Consider the following 16,238-nt stretch of genomic DNA (forward strand, 5'->3'; position numbering starts at 1 on the left):
TCCTCCCCGGTTCCAGGCGTTCCACATCCTCCGTCCAAGACCCAGCGGGAGGGGACGCGGAGGCGGCGGTGTGCTTTGCGGGGCCTGTGGGCCCCCAGGGAGTGCGCGGGGGCCGGGGAGGAGCGCGCGGGCTCAGCCCCCCCTCCGCGCGCCGTGGTCCAGTCCCAAGATGGCGGCCACCATGAAGAAGGCGGTGAGTGGGCGCTCGCGGGCGGGGGCTCGGGCGGCGGGCGCTGGGCCCCGAGGGGCCGGGCGGGCATCTCCGGGGGGCTCCTCCCCGAGGCCGTTGTGGGGCCCGGGGCCGAGCGCCGGACCCGAGGGCGGCCCCGCGGCGAGGCCCGCCCGCCCCGGCGCCCCGAGCACGGGGTCCGGCGGCCCTGGCGTGCCGCGGAGCGTGGGGAGCCGGACGTCCACCGGCCGCGACGCCGGGCGCTTCTCCCGCACCGTCCGCGCGGGCCGGCAGGGCCTGCGCCGCCCTTTGCAGGTGCGGAGGCCGCGGCCCAGGCCGGGGGTCGGCCACCTGCCCCAGGGGGCGCCGCTGCGGGAGCAGAGCGGCCCCGCGTCCGGGGAGGCCCGGCCCGAGCCCGGCCCGCCGCCCCGAGGCCCCGGCGGCCACCCTCCCGCCCCCGCACCCGCGCAGGGCAGCCCCCCCCTCACAAGTGGGGAGCAGGCCCCCCTCACAAGTGGGGAGCAGGCCCCCCTCACAGGTGGGGAGCAGGCCCCCCTCACAGGTGGGGAGCAGGCCCCCCTCACAGGTGGGGAGCAGGCCCCCCTCACAAGTGGGGAGCAGGCCCCCCTCACTGGTGGGAAGCAGCCCCCCTCACAGGTGGGGACAGGCCCCCCTCACAGGTGGGGACAGGCCCCCTCACAGGTGGGGACAGGCCCCCCTCACTGGTGGGGAGCAGCCCCCCTCACAGGTGGGGACAGGCCCCCCTCACAGGTGGGGACAGGCCCCCTCACAGGTGGGGACAGGCCCCCCTCACTGGTGGGAAGCAGCCCCCCCTCACAGGTGGGGACAGGCCCCCTCACAAGTGGGGAGCAGGCCCCCCTCACAGGTGGGGAGCAGGCCCCCCTCACAGGTGGGGGACAGGCCCCCTCACAGGTGGGGAGCAGCCCCCTCACAGGTGGGGACAGGCCCCCTCACAGGTGGGGACAGGCCCCCTCACAGGTGGGGGACAGGCCCCCTCACAGTGGGGACAGGCCCCCTCACAGGTGGGGACAGGCCCCCTCACAGGTGGGGAGCAGCCCCCCCTCACAGGTGGGGAGCAGCCCCCCCTCACTGGTGGGGAGCAGGCCCCCCTCACAGGTGGGGACAGGCCCCCCTCACAGGTGGGGACAGGCCCCCCTCACAGGTGGGGAGCAGGCCCCCCTCACTGGTGGGGACAGGCCCCCCTCACAGGTGGGGAGCAGCCCCCCCTCACAGGTGGGGAGCAGCCCCCCTCACAGGTGGGGAGCAGCCCCCCCTCACTGGTGGGGAGCAGGCCCCCCTCACAGGTGGGGACAGGCCCCCCTCACAGGTGGGGAGCAGGCCTCCCTCACAGGTGGGGACAGGCCCCCTCACAGGTGGGGACAGGCCCCCCCCTCACAGGTGGGGGACAGGCCCCCTCACAGGTGGGGACAGGCCCCCCTCACAGGTGGGGGACAGGCCCCCTCACAGGTGGGGACAGGCCCCCCTCACAGGTGGGGACAGGCCCCCTCACAGGTGGGAACAGGCCAGGCCCCCTCACAGGTGGGGACAGGCCCCCTCACAGGTGGGAACAGGCCAGGCCCCCTTACAGGTGGAGCAGAGCCCCAGCCCCAGGGGCCTGCCGGTGACCCAGCTGGGAGCCCGGAGCTGGCTTCCAGCGCAGCTTTTCCTTGTTCACTTATCTTTTATTTCCCCCAAATCAGACTGAACTCCTCTTAGGGTCCACAATCCAGTAAGTCTCCCCAGATGCCTAAAGATAGAAGAAAATAAGATGGGGGGAGGGACCGAGGAGGTAACAGCAGCTGCAGGTGGGGGAGGTTTCCCTGCCGTCGGGGTGGGGGGTGGGTGGGTGGGGGCCGCACACGTGACGTCCCCGCCCATCCTTCGGGCAGATCCTCTTCCTCCCGGTGTTACCTGAGGCCCCTAGGGCAGAGGCAGAGCGGGGCCGGAGGAAACCCAGGCCTCATGGCCGCAGGCCGGGGGTTGAGCCCCGAGTGCCCGCGGCCAGGTCCTGCCCCGGGGACTGGCTCTCCTGCCCCCGCGAGGCCCCGAGGCCTGGCTGCCCTGCTCTCCCGCCCGTGCGGAGGGGGTGGCCAGCGTGGGGACCCCGGGCCACCCGGGACGGGTCCCCTCCATTACCTTCTTCCTGAGCACCCAGAGGGCTCTGTGCGGGCCTCTTCACCTCTGGTTTGTGTTTAACGGCCGGGGTTAGGTGTGGCCCGGACACCATGGGAGAGGCCAGCTGGGGTTCACCCCGCTTGGCAGGTGTGGAAGCTGAAGTGAAGAGAGCAGTCAGTGTGGCGGAACCGGGAGGAGGAGGATTGGAATCCCGGATTTTGCCAAATTTTTGGTCACTGATATTTTTTCCTTTCATTCAGCAAGCTTTTTGAGCGTGACATATGGCACAGTCCCAGTGGTATGGGATGGAGATGACAGCGGTTGTATTTCCTCTGGCCTCCGGGCCTTGTAGGCCTTCAGCTCCGGGAGGGACCACTGTGCACGGAGGGGGCACACAGGAGTGCTCAGCCCTCCGTGCATCGAGGGCTCACACAGGAGTGTCCAGCCCTCCATGCATCGGGGGCTCACACAGGAGTGTCCAGCCCTCCATGCATCGGGGGCTCACACAGGAGTGTCCAGCCCTCCGTGCATCGAGGGCTCACACAGGAGTGTCCAGCCCTCCGTGCATCGAGGGCTCACACAGGAGTGTCCAGCCCTCCGTGCATCGAGGGCTCACACAGGAGTGTCCAGCCCTCCGTGCATCGGGGGCTCACACAGGAGTGTCCAGCCCTCCGTGCATCGAGGGCTCACACAGGAGTGTCCAGCCCTCCGTGCATCGAGGGCTCACACAGGAGTGTCCAGCCCTCCGTGCATCGAGGGCTCACACAGGAGTGTCCAGCCCTCCGTGCACGGAGGGGGCACACAGGAGTGTCCAGCCCTCCGTGCATCGGGGGCTCACACAGGAGTGTCCAGCCCTCCGTGCACGGAGGGGCCACACAGGAGTGTCCAGCCCTCCGTGCATTAAGGGCTCAGAGGAGTGTCCAGCCCTCCGTGCATCGAGGGCTCACACAGGAGTGTCCAGCCCTCCGTGCACGGAGGGGGCACACAGGAGAGCCCAGCCTGGATGAGAACTGGAGGGGCCCGTGGGGAGCGAGGCAGTGTGTGGTCCCAGGTGTAGGCCAGGCCGCTGGATCGGGGAGGAGGGGAAGGGGCGGGCATCCCAGGGAGAGAGTTTCTCCTCCAGACCCCGTGCCCGGAATAGGAGGAGGGTCTGAATGGTGGAGAGCTTGAACCGTGAGGGTAGGAAAAGGTTGGTGTTGCCAAAACATGGATGATTTCTTCTTCACCTTAGTGAGCCTGCTGGTGGGAGCAATCGCCTCTCCTAGGGTCCCCGTTGCTGGGAACAGGCCTGGGAGGCAGGCTACAGCCTTCCCCTCTGCCCCTGGGGCACCCCTAGGCTGACGAGGGTGGGTGCCTGGGGGAGCCCCTCGTATTGGTTTCAGCCGGCAGCCCCTCTGGGTTGTAGGTGCTGCCTCTGGGCCCTGGCCGACCCGGAAGACGTCCCAGAGAAGATGCCGTTCCTCCTCTCCAGCCCTGTGGCCCAAGACCGCGCGTGGCCATGCGGGCTCCAGGCGGACACCTGTGCACCTCCCTCCTCAGGAAGCCCCTCACTCCCTGCATCCCCCAGCACTCCCCCCCCCCCCCCCCCCCCGGCGCCATCCCTTGTGTGCCTTCCCGCAGAAAGCCTGGTGTCTGGCCTTCGCTGTCCTCCCCCAGACGGAAGCTCAGTGTGCACCCGGGCACGGCTGTGCCTCCCCTTTCGCTGAGCCTGGCACGGAGGAGACACTCAGTAATGGTTAAGTGAATGTGCCCGGGAGGTGAATAAAGATACAAAGCGTAGCTGTGTGTCAGAGACTCGGTAGACACCTTTAAAAGACGAAAATAGCAGCAGCCTGACACGGGCCAGCATTTCCTCCTCCCAGCGGTTCAGAGCAGTGAGACCTGCTGGCAACTCCCAAACCCAGCGAGGCTGGCTGGCTGGTTTGTCTCCTCCCGGGACCCCACGGGAAACTGGTTCTCAAGAAAAGGGACCTCCGGGTGCATGGGATTTTGGTTTTATCTTCCGCCGTGTTCTTCCTGTGTGGTGATTTTTGGTGGACTTTCCATAGTAAAGCACAGCTGGCACCCAGTGGAAGGTGACTCCACTGCAGGCCCTCGGCTGGGTGCTCATGCTGTCACCCCCGAGGTGGGCATAGCTCCCCTGTTCACTAAAGGAAGGCAAGCCTCAGCTGGCTCCAGGGAATTGGGGCATTTGCCATGGTTCCACTCTTGTTCCCACCACTCTGCTGCCTCACATACTACAAACAACTCCTTCCTCATGAATTCTCACGGCTCTGAGCGCAGTAACTACAGCTGGCTCCTGTTAAAGCAGGAGTTCCTGCCTTGTGGGTAGGGGTGGGGATTCATTTAAGAATCTTGATGAGCTATGAAGACCCCTCCAGATCATACACATCCTACACATGCCATTTTGCAGTCTCAGGGGATGAATGGATCCCTCACTGCCCGCGGGCCCCGATTAAGAATTAGCCCTCCCCGCCACAATGAAGGGCAGGCAGTGTAGCCGTGTTCTAGATCAGTGAGACGAGAACGGAAGCCACGGCTGCTAGGGAGGGGCGGCTACTCCTTGTCTGCACACGGCACTCGCTGGGTGGCATGCCCTGTGCCTCCAATGCCAGCTTAGCCCTAACCCCATGAGAAAACCACCGTGACTAAGTGCACTCCTGGGCCACGTGTGTGCAGGGCTGCTGTGGGGGGTGGGGAGGGGGGGCGAGAGGGGCTCCCAAAGGAAGCGCTTGTCCTGGACAGATGGGAAGCAGGGCCCAGTTCTCTACAACTTTTCGGAAACCGTGTGCCTGTGACTGATGAGCATGATTCAGGTTCACATTTGGAACTGCTGTGAGCCCCAGTGTGTGTGTGTGGAAAGCCGGGTCCTGGTGCTTCGCGGTGACTGTGCACCTGAAAGGACATAGTCAGGTTCAGGGCTCAGTACTTGACCTCTGCGGGAGAGCAGGACCCCTGAACTCTCTGTGCCCGGTTCGCTTAGGGCCGAGATCGGCAAACTGAGGCTCGCGAGCCACATGCGGCTCTCTGGCCCTTTGAGTGTGGCTCTTCCACGGCGTGGATGAGTCTATTTTGAAGAAGTGCGTTAGAAGAAGTTTAAGTTTAAAAAGAAATTTCAATCGTTGTACTTATGAGTTTGGCTCTGTTGACTAATGAGTTTGCCAACCACTGGCTTAGGGAATTGGAGTTGACTTGAACACCAGGATTATCTTCATAAGGACTTGCCTTTGGTTTCTGTGCTGCAGGCCAGTGTTTACCAGCGTCCGTGTTCATGAAAATATGTGCAAGTCGAAACGACATGTATGGGGATGTAAAGGACATTTTCAAGATGTCCTCTGGGTCTGGTGTGTGCGAAGCGGTTTGCGGGATGATGAGAGCCTGGGATGGGAGGGCCATCTTTCAGGATCTGCCTTCCTGTTCTGACCACTGAGCTCCATATTGGTTAGTCCTCCGGAGAAGTCAGAGTGTATGGACCTTATGCCTTTGGTCATAAGAGACCAGGCGAGGGGTAGGGCGTGGCCACTGAGCCAGGTCATTGGGGTCCTTACTGAAACCAGGTACGCCTTTGTCTTTCCTCCTTTATAACCAAGTGAGCAAACTAAGGAGAGTCTGGCATTTAATTCTTTTCAGGCTGCAGAAGACGTCAATGTTACTTTTGAAGATCAACAAAAGATAAACAAATTTGCACGGAATACGAGTAGAATCACAGAGCTGAAGGAAGAAATAGATGTAAAAAAGGTACCGGAGATACGTATCTTACTTAAGAATAAAAAAGTTCTTCATGCACCGGCTCTTAAAAACTGAGTTCAGTAACTTGTGCTTATATCTCTCTGGACTCTGTCACAGATGACGTAATCTACTCTAGTTTAAGAAGAAAAACCTTGCTTAAGGGTGTGAGGAAACTTACAGATTGTTGAGAGGTGGGACTCGAGGCTGAGGTTCCAAGAGCAGGTCCCAGAACCATGTCTCAGAACACTTGGCTAGGAGGGAACTGCTGCTGTCCACGGCCAGCTGCCTGCTCCTCAGACCTAGGACACTGCTGCCGCCCAGCTGCCCCTGTAAATTGGAGGCCCTAGGCCCAGCAGCTGCTCATGCAGCTCCCTCATTGAAGTCCAGTTCAAGTGCAGTAGATTGGTGGAAAGCAAGTTCTTTGCTTCCTTCCTATCAGCAGGCACGGCTGAGCAGTGTAGATTCCCTTTTGCCTTTGCTTTACTTCTCCCGCAGGAAGGCAGAGCTCACAGTGAGAAACCGTTAGGTAGATATTTTGAGTGGCCACAGATCCTTGCTGTCCACCACAGTAGCTTGTAGCAATCTGGAAGAATCTGGAGATTAGTGTGTTAGTGAGCTCTTAAGTGCTTCCTTGTGAAGCCTTCTAGAATAGAAGGAAGTCTCGTTTTAGTGTGGGAATACCTTTGCGAAGGTCCCTCTGAGGGTTGGTGTCCCCAAATTAAAATGGGCTGACAGCCTCTTTCGGGGAATTTTGAATACATTGTTCATTGCTGTTCTCTTTTGCATTTGCAGAAACAACTCCAAAACTTAGAGGATGCTTGCGAGGACATCATGCTCGCAGATGACGACTGCTTAATGATACCGTATCAAATTGGTGATGTTTTCATTAGCCATTCTCAAGAAGAAACACAAGAAATGTTAGAAGAAGCAAAGGTATATTGAAGTCTTTCGCTGGGTGATGAAGTCTGACTCTTAAATTATGATTTGTATCCCTTTTTTTTTTTTTTTTAATATATTTTTATTGATTTTGTACGGAGAGGAAGGGAGAGAGATAGAGAGTTAGAAACATTGATGAGAGAGAGAGTCATCGATCAGCTCCCTCTTGCACACCCACCACTGGGGATATGCCCGCAACCAAGGTACATGCCCTTGACCTGAATCGAACCTGGGACCCTTCAGTCCCCAAGCCGACGCTCTATCCATTGAGCCAAACCGGTCTTGGCATGATTTGTATCCTTATAAAGAACACTAGAGGCCCAGTGCCTGAAAATTCATGCACTGGACTAGGGGGTCCCTCAGCCCAGCCTGCCCCCTCTCACAGACTGGGAGCCCTCAGGGGTGGGATGCAACCCAGCAATCAGGGGAAGGCAACGCCCCCCATCACACCTCTGCTGCTGCCACTGCCGGCAACGCAAGCCTCAGCTGGCCCTGGGTGGCTGGGGGTCGGAGGAGCCTGGAGGACTCTGGAGGCAGGCCATGCACCTGCTGTCCAGGCAAGGCTGAAGAGACTAGGCGCCACCATCTTGTGACTTTGGGCGCTGCCATCTTTCAGGGTGGGGCAGTCAATTAGCATATTCCCTCCTAATAGGCTGTGGGTGCTGCCATCTTTGAGGGCAGGGCAGTCAATTAGCATATTCTCCTTATTGTCTGTGAGCACCACCTTCTTTGTGATGGTGTGAGGGTCAATTAACATATTCCCTCTTTATTAGGTAGTATGTAGGAGGAGGGAAAATAATGAATGCTGGCTATTATCTCCTGGGTCTCATAGTGCTCCACATGTGCTCCGAATGCTTTGCAAGTGTGTTTATTTCATCCTGACAAGGACTCTGAGACAGGTTCCATTATTCCCGTTAGGGTTGAAGAATAGAGGCTTAGAGAGCTTTAGACACTTAACTCAAAGTGTCACAGGGATTCCCAAGTGATCTTGCGATTCCTAAGCTTGCGCTGTGAATTAAAGCACAGGATATTACAAAACAACAGAAAAACCACCCGTAATCTCACTCACTACCCAGAGGTGGCGGTCTATGATGAGCATCTCCATGCCTTTCCCTTACGTTCTTTCTTTTGCTTCACATTTTGGTCAGTTAACATCCCGGAAGTGTTTTCTCCTCCCGTTAGTGTTCTCATCCAGCAGATACTCTGGGAGCCTGCTCTGGCCGGGAACACGGACGTTAAGCACACCATGTTTGATGACCTTAAAGCCGTGTTGGTGGACGTTGACTCAGCTCACTATCCTCCTAATGTTTCCAGTGTTTTCCTGGAGTGATGCTCTAGTGAGCATTTTTATACCTTAATCTTTGCTCACATTTAGGAAATCCTTTAAGGAAATAATAGGGGAAGTGTAATTACTAGGTCAGAGTGTAAGTTCGTCGACGTGTTTGAGGCATTTGAGACTCAGCAGATTCATTTCCGATTCATGGGTCCTCCAGATATGCCTGAGAGGGCAGTCACATTGTGTATGAGAAGCTGACAGCAGTTAAATATTTTCTAATTCTCTTGAGAGTTGCCTAATTAGCTTGAATATTATTTAAAATGTTTGTCTTCCTGCCTTAAATGTCATAAAAGCACAGTTTTTCATGACTTAAACGCACATTTAATACACCTCAGGTAGAACTAACACTCCTGAGTCTGTCTGTGTGGAAACATGGCGATTCCCGTTACGCTGAAACCTTCCCTTTCACAGGGAAACGGTAATTCTGGTTTTCTGTGTAGCCGTCCTAAAGCGCGCTTGCAAGTATTTCAAGAGAAGTTTTTGTCACTGTTGTGAACATTCTCCCTCCACCCCAGCCCCACCCCCACCCCTGCCACACACATATATTGAACCTTTGTTTTGCAATTCATTCATTCCTTTTAGAAGTATTTATGGAGTGTAAGCTCTGTATTGGTTTCTGTCACTTCCTGGGTACAGGGACAGCAGAACACCTGGTCCCTGCCTGCATGGAGTACATAATCTAGAGGGAAAGGCTCAGAACATTTCTGCCCCGTTTAGACTATGAATTGTTATTCTTAGTTATTGGTGGTAGCATGAATTTTTGTCATTTCCTCTAGTTTCTTGTTTTTTTTTTTGTTTTTTTGTTTTTTTTTTGTTTTGTTTTGTTTTTTAAGGTAAAGACTGATTTTTTTTTTCTTTAAATGAATCTTTATTGTTCATATTATTACAAATGTTCCTCATCCCTCCCCCCCCCCCCATTGCTCTCCTCCACCAGGTTCTTACCCCACCCTCTGCCCTTTCCCCACCCCCATTGTCCTCATCCATAGGTGCACAGTTTATGTTCAGTCTCTTCCCACGCCCCCTATCCCCTTTTCCCCTAAGAATCGTCAGTCCACTCCCCTTCCATACCTCTGATTCTATTATATTCACCAGTTAATATTGTTCATCAGATTTTTTTTTAATTCCCTTGGTTTTTCGATTCACTTGTTGATAGTTACATATTTGTTGTTCATAGTTTTTATCTTTATTTTCTTTCTCTTCCAAAAGAACCCCCTTCAGCAATTCATATAATTCTGGTTTGGTGGTGATGAACTCCTTTAGCTTTTTTTTTTATTAGTGAAGCTCTTTATCTGGCCTTCAATTCTGAGTGATAGCTTTGCTGGGTAGATTATTTTTGGCTGTAGGTTCTTGCTATTCATCACCTTGAATATTTCTTGCCATTCCTGTCTGGCCTGCATGGTTTCTGTTGAGAAATCAGCTGACAATCGTATGGCTGCTCCTTTATAGGTCACTACCTGCTTTTCTCTTGCTGCTTTTAATATTCTCTCTTTGTCTTTTGCTCTTGGAATTTTAATTATGATGTGTCTTGGTGTGGTCTTCTTTGGATTCCTTTTGTTTGGAGTTCTGTGTGCTTCCTGGACTTGTAAGTGTAATTCTTTCACCAGGTGGGGGAAGTTTTCTGTCACTATTTCTTTCAGTATGTTTTTAATATTTTGCTCTCTCTCATCTTCTGGGACCCCCATAATTCTGATGTTGGTTTGCTTGAAGTTGTCCCAGAGGTTTCTTACATTATCTTCAACTTTCTGGATTCTCTTGCCTTCTTGCTTCTGCGGAGGAGTGTCTTCTGGTTCTTTATGTTCCAAATCTTTGACTTGATTCTTGCGATCTTCCATTCTGTTTTTAGGACTCTATAATATTTTTTATTTCAGACAATGTATTCTTTATTTCTTGTTGACCCCTTATTAGTTCTTGTTGATCCCTTATTAGTTCTTGTTGATCCCTTTTCATCTCCTCATAGGTCTTGTCGACCTTTTCTAGGAAATACTTGAAAAACCTTATAAGCGTGGTTTTGAACTCTATATCCAGTCTCTTCTTTTCCTCCATTTCTTTTGTTTGTGCTCTATTTCCTTGTCTGGGCATTTTCACAGCGTCCCTGAGTTGGTAGGGTGGCTTTGTGTGCTAAGGTGTCCTACATGGTTCAGTGAGTCAGCCTCCCAGTTACCTGAGGTGGACAGTCTTGGTGTAGCCCTTTGTGGGCTGTGTGTGCAGTCTTGTTGTTAAGCCTTGCTTGTTGTTGGTATCACTGGGAAGCGTTGATCTCCAAGCCAATTGGCTATGAGGATCAGAGGTGCCTCAGCTAGGAGGGTTTTATATTCTGCTTGGATGGGCGGAGTCTTGGGGTGGCACAGCCAAGCTTTGTTGAATCCAGCACAATTGGTTGCAGGCGCGCACACCTCTTTGGTATAGGTGCAGACAAGCTTTAGATTCCTGTCTGCCCCTCCCTAGGAGAGTCCTGCGGCAAATGAGAAAGCTAGCCACTGGAAGGGCTTCTGTGCTCCACTTGGATGGGTCGTAGTCTCGGGTGGTGCAGACAAGCTTTATTCAGCCCCTCCCTACGAGGGTCTGGTTTCTGAGTCCCACAGTATTGGCCGCTGGCTTCACACACCTCTGAGAGATATCTGCCCACTGCCCGACAGTCTGGCCTCTCCCTGTCTGGGGCCGTCGATCAGCGCAATAGGGTGGTTCTGTTTTCCTCCTGAACAAGACCAGCCGTGCATTAGCTGTCCGCCCTCTCTGCGCACAGGGAGTAAGCCTGTAGCAAACTCGGCCCGCCCTCTCCACAAGCAAACCAGCAGTGAACTCTGCGGCCGCTTTTTTGCGCGCACAGTTTTCTGTACCTTTACAGTTCCTGAGGTTCAGCGCGCCTTCTCTCTCCTTCCCAGATGGTACAGCCTCCCCTCAGCCAGCCATCCGGCGCCTCAGGGTGATGTTTCCCCTGTTTTTCAGTTCTAAATTCAAACTTGTGGTAGGCTGCATTCGGGTGTCTGCCCTATGCCGCCATCTTGTTGAGTCTCATTTCCTCTAGTTTCATAGTTACTTTATGGGCGGTTGGAGAGGCTCTGGCAGAAGCCATGCTTGTTTAGCAGAAGTGGCCACCATGTTTATGTAGGGTTCTTTGTTTATTCAGATATGGTAATTTAGAAATTACTTTTTTTTTTAATCTTATGTTTTTGAAATCAACCAAAACTGAAAAACAAGCTGATTTATCTTATAAGCAAATATAGATCCTGAATTAAAAATGCATATTTTCAGACTTTTGGTTGAGATCTAATGATCAGTATTATTGTATATATGTAGCTGCCTGTTGAAGTTTAGAAAGTTCTGACCTAAAAGTGTTCCTAAATATTTTTTTTTTTAAGCCAAAGGTGCTAGAAATCATCCAATTGAATAGAATTAAGTTTTTAAACATTTATTTTTTCCAGAAAAATTTGCAAGAAGAAATTGATGCCTTAGAATCCAGAGTGGAATCCATTCAACGGGTGTTAGCAGATTTGAAAGTTCAGTTATATGCAAAATTTGGGAGCAACATAAACCTTGAAGCTGATGAAAGCTAAACATTTTATATTACCTTTAAAATTTGTTTAATAAACTTGAATATTGTTTAAATGATAATTTTCCTTTTTCAGATGATATGGAAAGCAAAACTTTCTTTTTTAAAAAAGATTTCATTTATTTAATGGAAACTTGCCTATTTTCACATGTCTTGCTTATTTATTTTATATTTTTGAAAGAATACAGTATTCATCTATGTATTTTGCATAATGATTCTATCAAGTGTAGGGATTTTATGTCATGTTATTAAACTCAGTTAAGCAATCTTTTATGTTTCTATATTATCATTTAGAACATCTGTTGCAATTTTTATCAGAAAACTTAATAGTTGTGACGTGTTGTTTATATGTGTCTATTACAGTTGCTTTTTAGAGTTGGCGAAGGAATTCCAGAAAGATCTAATCCTATACCTGTCTACTCACTTCACTCCTGAAACTTTGTCATGTACTGAAAAATATGTATATATTTTACTTAAATACATGCAATATATATTATATATAAACATATATTTCACTTTCCTCTTACATACAGATATCATGGATCTTTGGAAAAGCGCCAGCTCATGCTGAGACTTGAGCTTCGTACAAAAGTAGAGCAGAACCACATAAGAATATTCTAGAAACCAAGAGATGTATCAATAGAAATGTTTAGTATGTTTTAAAAATTATGTTTCAGACTTTATTTTAGTGCTTTGTAATTAATTGGGGTTTATATTGATGATGATATAGAAGTTAAGCAGCTGTGTATTTAAAAATAAGGCTTTTTTCTTAAATAAAGAGTACATTTATGCCGGACAGCCCCCCAAAAGACATATGTTTTGGGATTTGCAACCTAATGGTATATTAACTTCCCAGCAGATGGCACTGATATATCAAAATACCAGTCGGAGGAGCATAATAAAAAATGAGGATATTTCTAGGATTAAGTGTACATAATTTTAAGAGGAAATGTCATTTTTTATTCTTCAAGACTAAGTATTGCATATTGTATTTTTTGATTAAATGTTTAGCAACAGTTCAGGCTTAAAGATAGAATTCTAAAATCCTTCATGACATAAAGGCAACTTTTAAATTGCTGCAAAATGTTCCCAAATAGTGATATTCAAATTCTGGAAAATGACAGGTGAAAGGATATTTTTTCTTGCATTCATTGGTTAGTGTTCATTTAGAGGCATGAGACTGGGGAGATGTCAGGTTATAGCAGGAAGTTTATCACTTAAGTTAGAACAGTTTCAGAAAACTAGGGCCAAGGTTACAAAGGTGGAACGTTCTGTGCCCTCAGAGGCCCAGGGAGAGAGCAGCCACGCCCTTCACCCAGGGAAGGGCTGCCTTCATCAGAGAGGGGCACGGACAGCCTGCGACATCCCTGCAGTGAGACAGCTCGAGACTGCACCCCACCCGTTCCCCCTCCAGAACCCAGCTGGTGTCCGCCCTGGGCCACATCAGCCAGAATCCAGATGTAGTCCATAAGAATCATTTTTTTAGGGCCTCAGATGGTGCAAACTGATGGGTCTGCAGGGGCTGGTGGGAGATCTGACTGAACCCTTTAGAGCCGTGGTCGGCAAACTGCGGTTCGCAAGCTGCATGCGGCTCTTTGGCCCCTTGAGTGTGGCTCTTCCACAAAATATACCCTGGGTGAGTCTATGTTGAAGAAGTGTAAGTTTAAAAAATTTGGTTCTCAAAAGAAATTTCAGTTGTTGTACTGTTGATTAACTTGGCTCTGTTGCCTAATGAGTTTGCCGATCACTGCTTTAGAGGTTTTACAATGAAGGCGCATATGACTTATGTAACAGTCATGTAACTGGCTGGGATTTAAAATTCTATCAGCATATTATAAACCTGATAAAACAAATATTGGGGAGGAGGGCAGATATTACACATTATTGCTAACTTCACACCTTGTTTTTCCGAGTGTCCCTGTGAAGTTCTAGATTGTCAGAAATATTTGATTCCCATTTTAAATTTATTTTGGAAGTGCCCCAAAGCCTCTTTGTTTTTGTTAGCAAGTTTATTGGGTGGCCGAGGGTTGGTAAACAGAATCTGAAGAGGTCACTCATATCCTGCTCCAGCCAGTCATTGGCACTCAGGTTTATTTTTTATGGGAATCCTGATTTTTATGTACAATCACTATTTTTAGAGTGTTACTTTTTTAAAACAATTGGAGCTAAACAAAAGCTTTTTACAATAGAATAGAGTTGACCAGGAGGCTGGGGTGTGGGAAGTGGAGGGCACAGTATTTGGCATGATACCCAGGCTTAGGGAGCGGGTCGCAGGCAGTTTGCGCTCAGGTGTGAGCGGTGCAGGCTGCTCACTTCCTTCCACCCCGTCCCCACCCTGCGCCTGTGCAAGCCTCCAGTGCCCTAGTCCACAGCGGCTGACTAGGGGAGGGAGGGAAGGACAGCCATTTGGGATAAAGTTTTGACAGCTGGAGGCCAGGGCAGTCTCTGAAGGGCTTTGACTGAAAGGCAACACGCATGATTGGAGCAGTATTTTAAGGCAATTTGGTGGTTGGTAGGTGGGTTTTACTGCAAAGAGGTGGAGGTAGGGATACAGACATCACTGCTTTCCCTGTTCCACTGGCAGAGAAAGGAAAGGAGGCTGGACTTAGAAGGTGAATGTTAGGTCTTGGCGGGCGAGACAAGGTGAAGGGAGGAGCAGAGGCGGTACACAGCTTTGCAAAACATGTTCTTTGGTTCTTACAGTTAAAAAAATATATATTTTAATTTGTTGTTACAATAGAATCAGGTGATCTCACATAAAATTTCAGTTTGGCAGCCAGCAGAGGAGCTAGAGACCCGTGGGGGATTACTAGACATGCAGTTTCCCCAGGACAGCCCTGAAAAATGTTTCCCCAGTTGGTGTGATGTTGACAGTGTGACAGACATAGCCTTCAACTATTTCATAGAAAGCTGGTGGTTTTTGTTTTTTTTTTTTTTAATGTTTATTGAATTTATTAGGGTGACATTGGATAATAAAAATGTATGTTTCAGGTATACAGATCTATGACACATTACCTGTATATTGATTGCATCATGCATTCACTGCCCAAGATCAAGTGCTGGAAACCACACATCCCCCCCTTTCCTCTGTTCTACTCCCTCGCCTCCTCCTTTCCCTCTGGCAATCAGCATACTGTTGTTGGTGTCTATGGTTTTGTTGTTGCTTAATCTTCTCACCCAGCCCCCAAACTCAGTAAGATAACCCCTCAATCTCTTCTCTGTTTCTCTTTTGTTATTTATTTTGTTCATTAGACTCCACATATAAGAAACCACAGGGTATTTGTCTTTCTCTGACTGCCTTATTTCCCTCTGCATAGTGGAGACCTGGGTTTAACAAGCCCTCCAGGTGGTTTTGGGTCAGCTGAAGACCTAGACTGGCTCAAAACTTCCGAAGAAAGTCAGAGCTGTCCTTAACTCTGGGGGGAGGAAGATGTGATGGAGGAGGCAAAGGCAGGTGTGCTACGTACACCCAATATGTGATGCTCAACAAAGGCCGTTTGGAGTGTGATGCCATTCACAGTAACAGGTGTTTACACAGCTCTGTCATGCAGTACAAATGCAACCCTGACTGCATCTGTGGTGAGGTGCTACTGACAATTTGCTGCATCACTTTTAGCATGTTTGTGTTTCAACCTAATGTACACTGAGTGGCCAGATTATTATGACCACCTGACGTTTGTAGGCAAATTAGCCGTATGCTGCATCGTATGGGATATGGAAGCCGAAGGCCTGTTGGAACACCTTCACTGTCTGTAGTTACCAGGATGAAACATCTCCAATTCGCACAGGAATACAAGGATTGGACAGTGGAGCATTGGAAAAAATGTGGTCTGATGAATCACATGTCCAGTTGCATCATGCAGAAGGCAGAGAGAATTTCATAAAACAGCATGAAAGCATGCACCCCCATACATGAGTACAACCTTTCAAGCTGGTGGGGGCATTATGGCTTGGGGCATGTTTTCCTGGCATGATTTGGGCCCTTTAATTCATATGAAACAACGTTTGAATAGCACAAGTATCATTGCTGATCAAGTTCTTCCTGTCATGTTGATGGCGTATCCCAAAGGAGATGGCTTCTTCCAACAAGACAATGCGCCATGCCACGGTGCAGAAGTGGTTTCAAGAACATGAGGGAGACTTGACCTTGGTTAGGTGGGCCCACAATCACCAGATCTCAATCCAATTGAGCATTTGTGGGACGAAGTTATAAGAGCCATCAGGCAGCTGGTTCCACAACCATCAAATCTCACAGACTGGACAGTGCTATTCATCAGGCATGCTGTCAAGATTCCTCGCTTTCAACATCTCATGGAGTCAATGCCAAGAAGAATCGCTAAAGTATTGAAGGCAAAAGGCGGCCCAACGAAGTACTGATGGGG

General features: G+C 50.8%; 1 protein-coding gene across 4 annotated transcripts; it reads left to right on the forward strand.

Moving 5' to 3' along the window:
• PFDN4 (prefoldin subunit 4) lies at positions 1 to 12,124 on the forward strand. Of its 4 annotated transcripts, XR_004984446.2 has the most exons (6): positions 5,501 to 5,806; positions 5,936 to 6,043; positions 6,827 to 6,967; positions 8,937 to 8,976; positions 11,332 to 11,438; positions 11,729 to 12,124. XR_004984446.2 is itself a non-coding variant. In XM_036418912.2 (5 exons), exons 1-4 carry the CDS (start codon positions 5,774 to 5,776, stop codon positions 11,413 to 11,415), a joined length of 366 nt encoding a protein of 121 aa, XP_036274805.1. In that variant the 5' UTR covers positions 5,501 to 5,773; the 3' UTR covers positions 11,416 to 11,438; positions 11,729 to 12,124. The 4 variants fall into 4 exon arrangements, 3 of the variants coding, with proteins under 3 accessions (XP_036274804.1, XP_036274805.1, XP_045430430.1); XM_036418912.2 differs by lacking the exon at positions 8,937 to 8,976; XM_036418911.2 differs by lacking the exons at positions 5,501 to 5,806; positions 8,937 to 8,976; positions 11,332 to 11,438 and adding an exon at positions 1 to 193.
• Positions 12,125 to 16,238: the final 4,114 nt, after the last annotated feature.

The sequence above is a fragment of the Pipistrellus kuhlii genome, unplaced genomic scaffold, assembly GCF_014108245.1.
Source record: "Pipistrellus kuhlii isolate mPipKuh1 unplaced genomic scaffold, mPipKuh1.p scaffold_m20_p_6, whole genome shotgun sequence".
NCBI lineage: Eukaryota > Metazoa > Chordata > Mammalia > Chiroptera > Vespertilionidae > Pipistrellus > Pipistrellus kuhlii.

Coding starts and splice junctions, on each gene's coding strand:
- PFDN4 (XM_045574474.1), top strand. CDS start 5,774: ATGGACCTTATGCCTTTGGTCATAAGAGACCAG. Junction 5,807..5,935: donor CTTTGGTCATAAGAGACCAG/GCGAGGGGTAGG, acceptor AATTCTTTTCAG/GCTGCAGAAGACGTCAATGT. Junction 6,968..11,728: donor AAATGTTAGAAGAAGCAAAG/GTATATTGAAGT, acceptor TATTTTTTCCAG/AAAAATTTGCAAGAAGAAAT.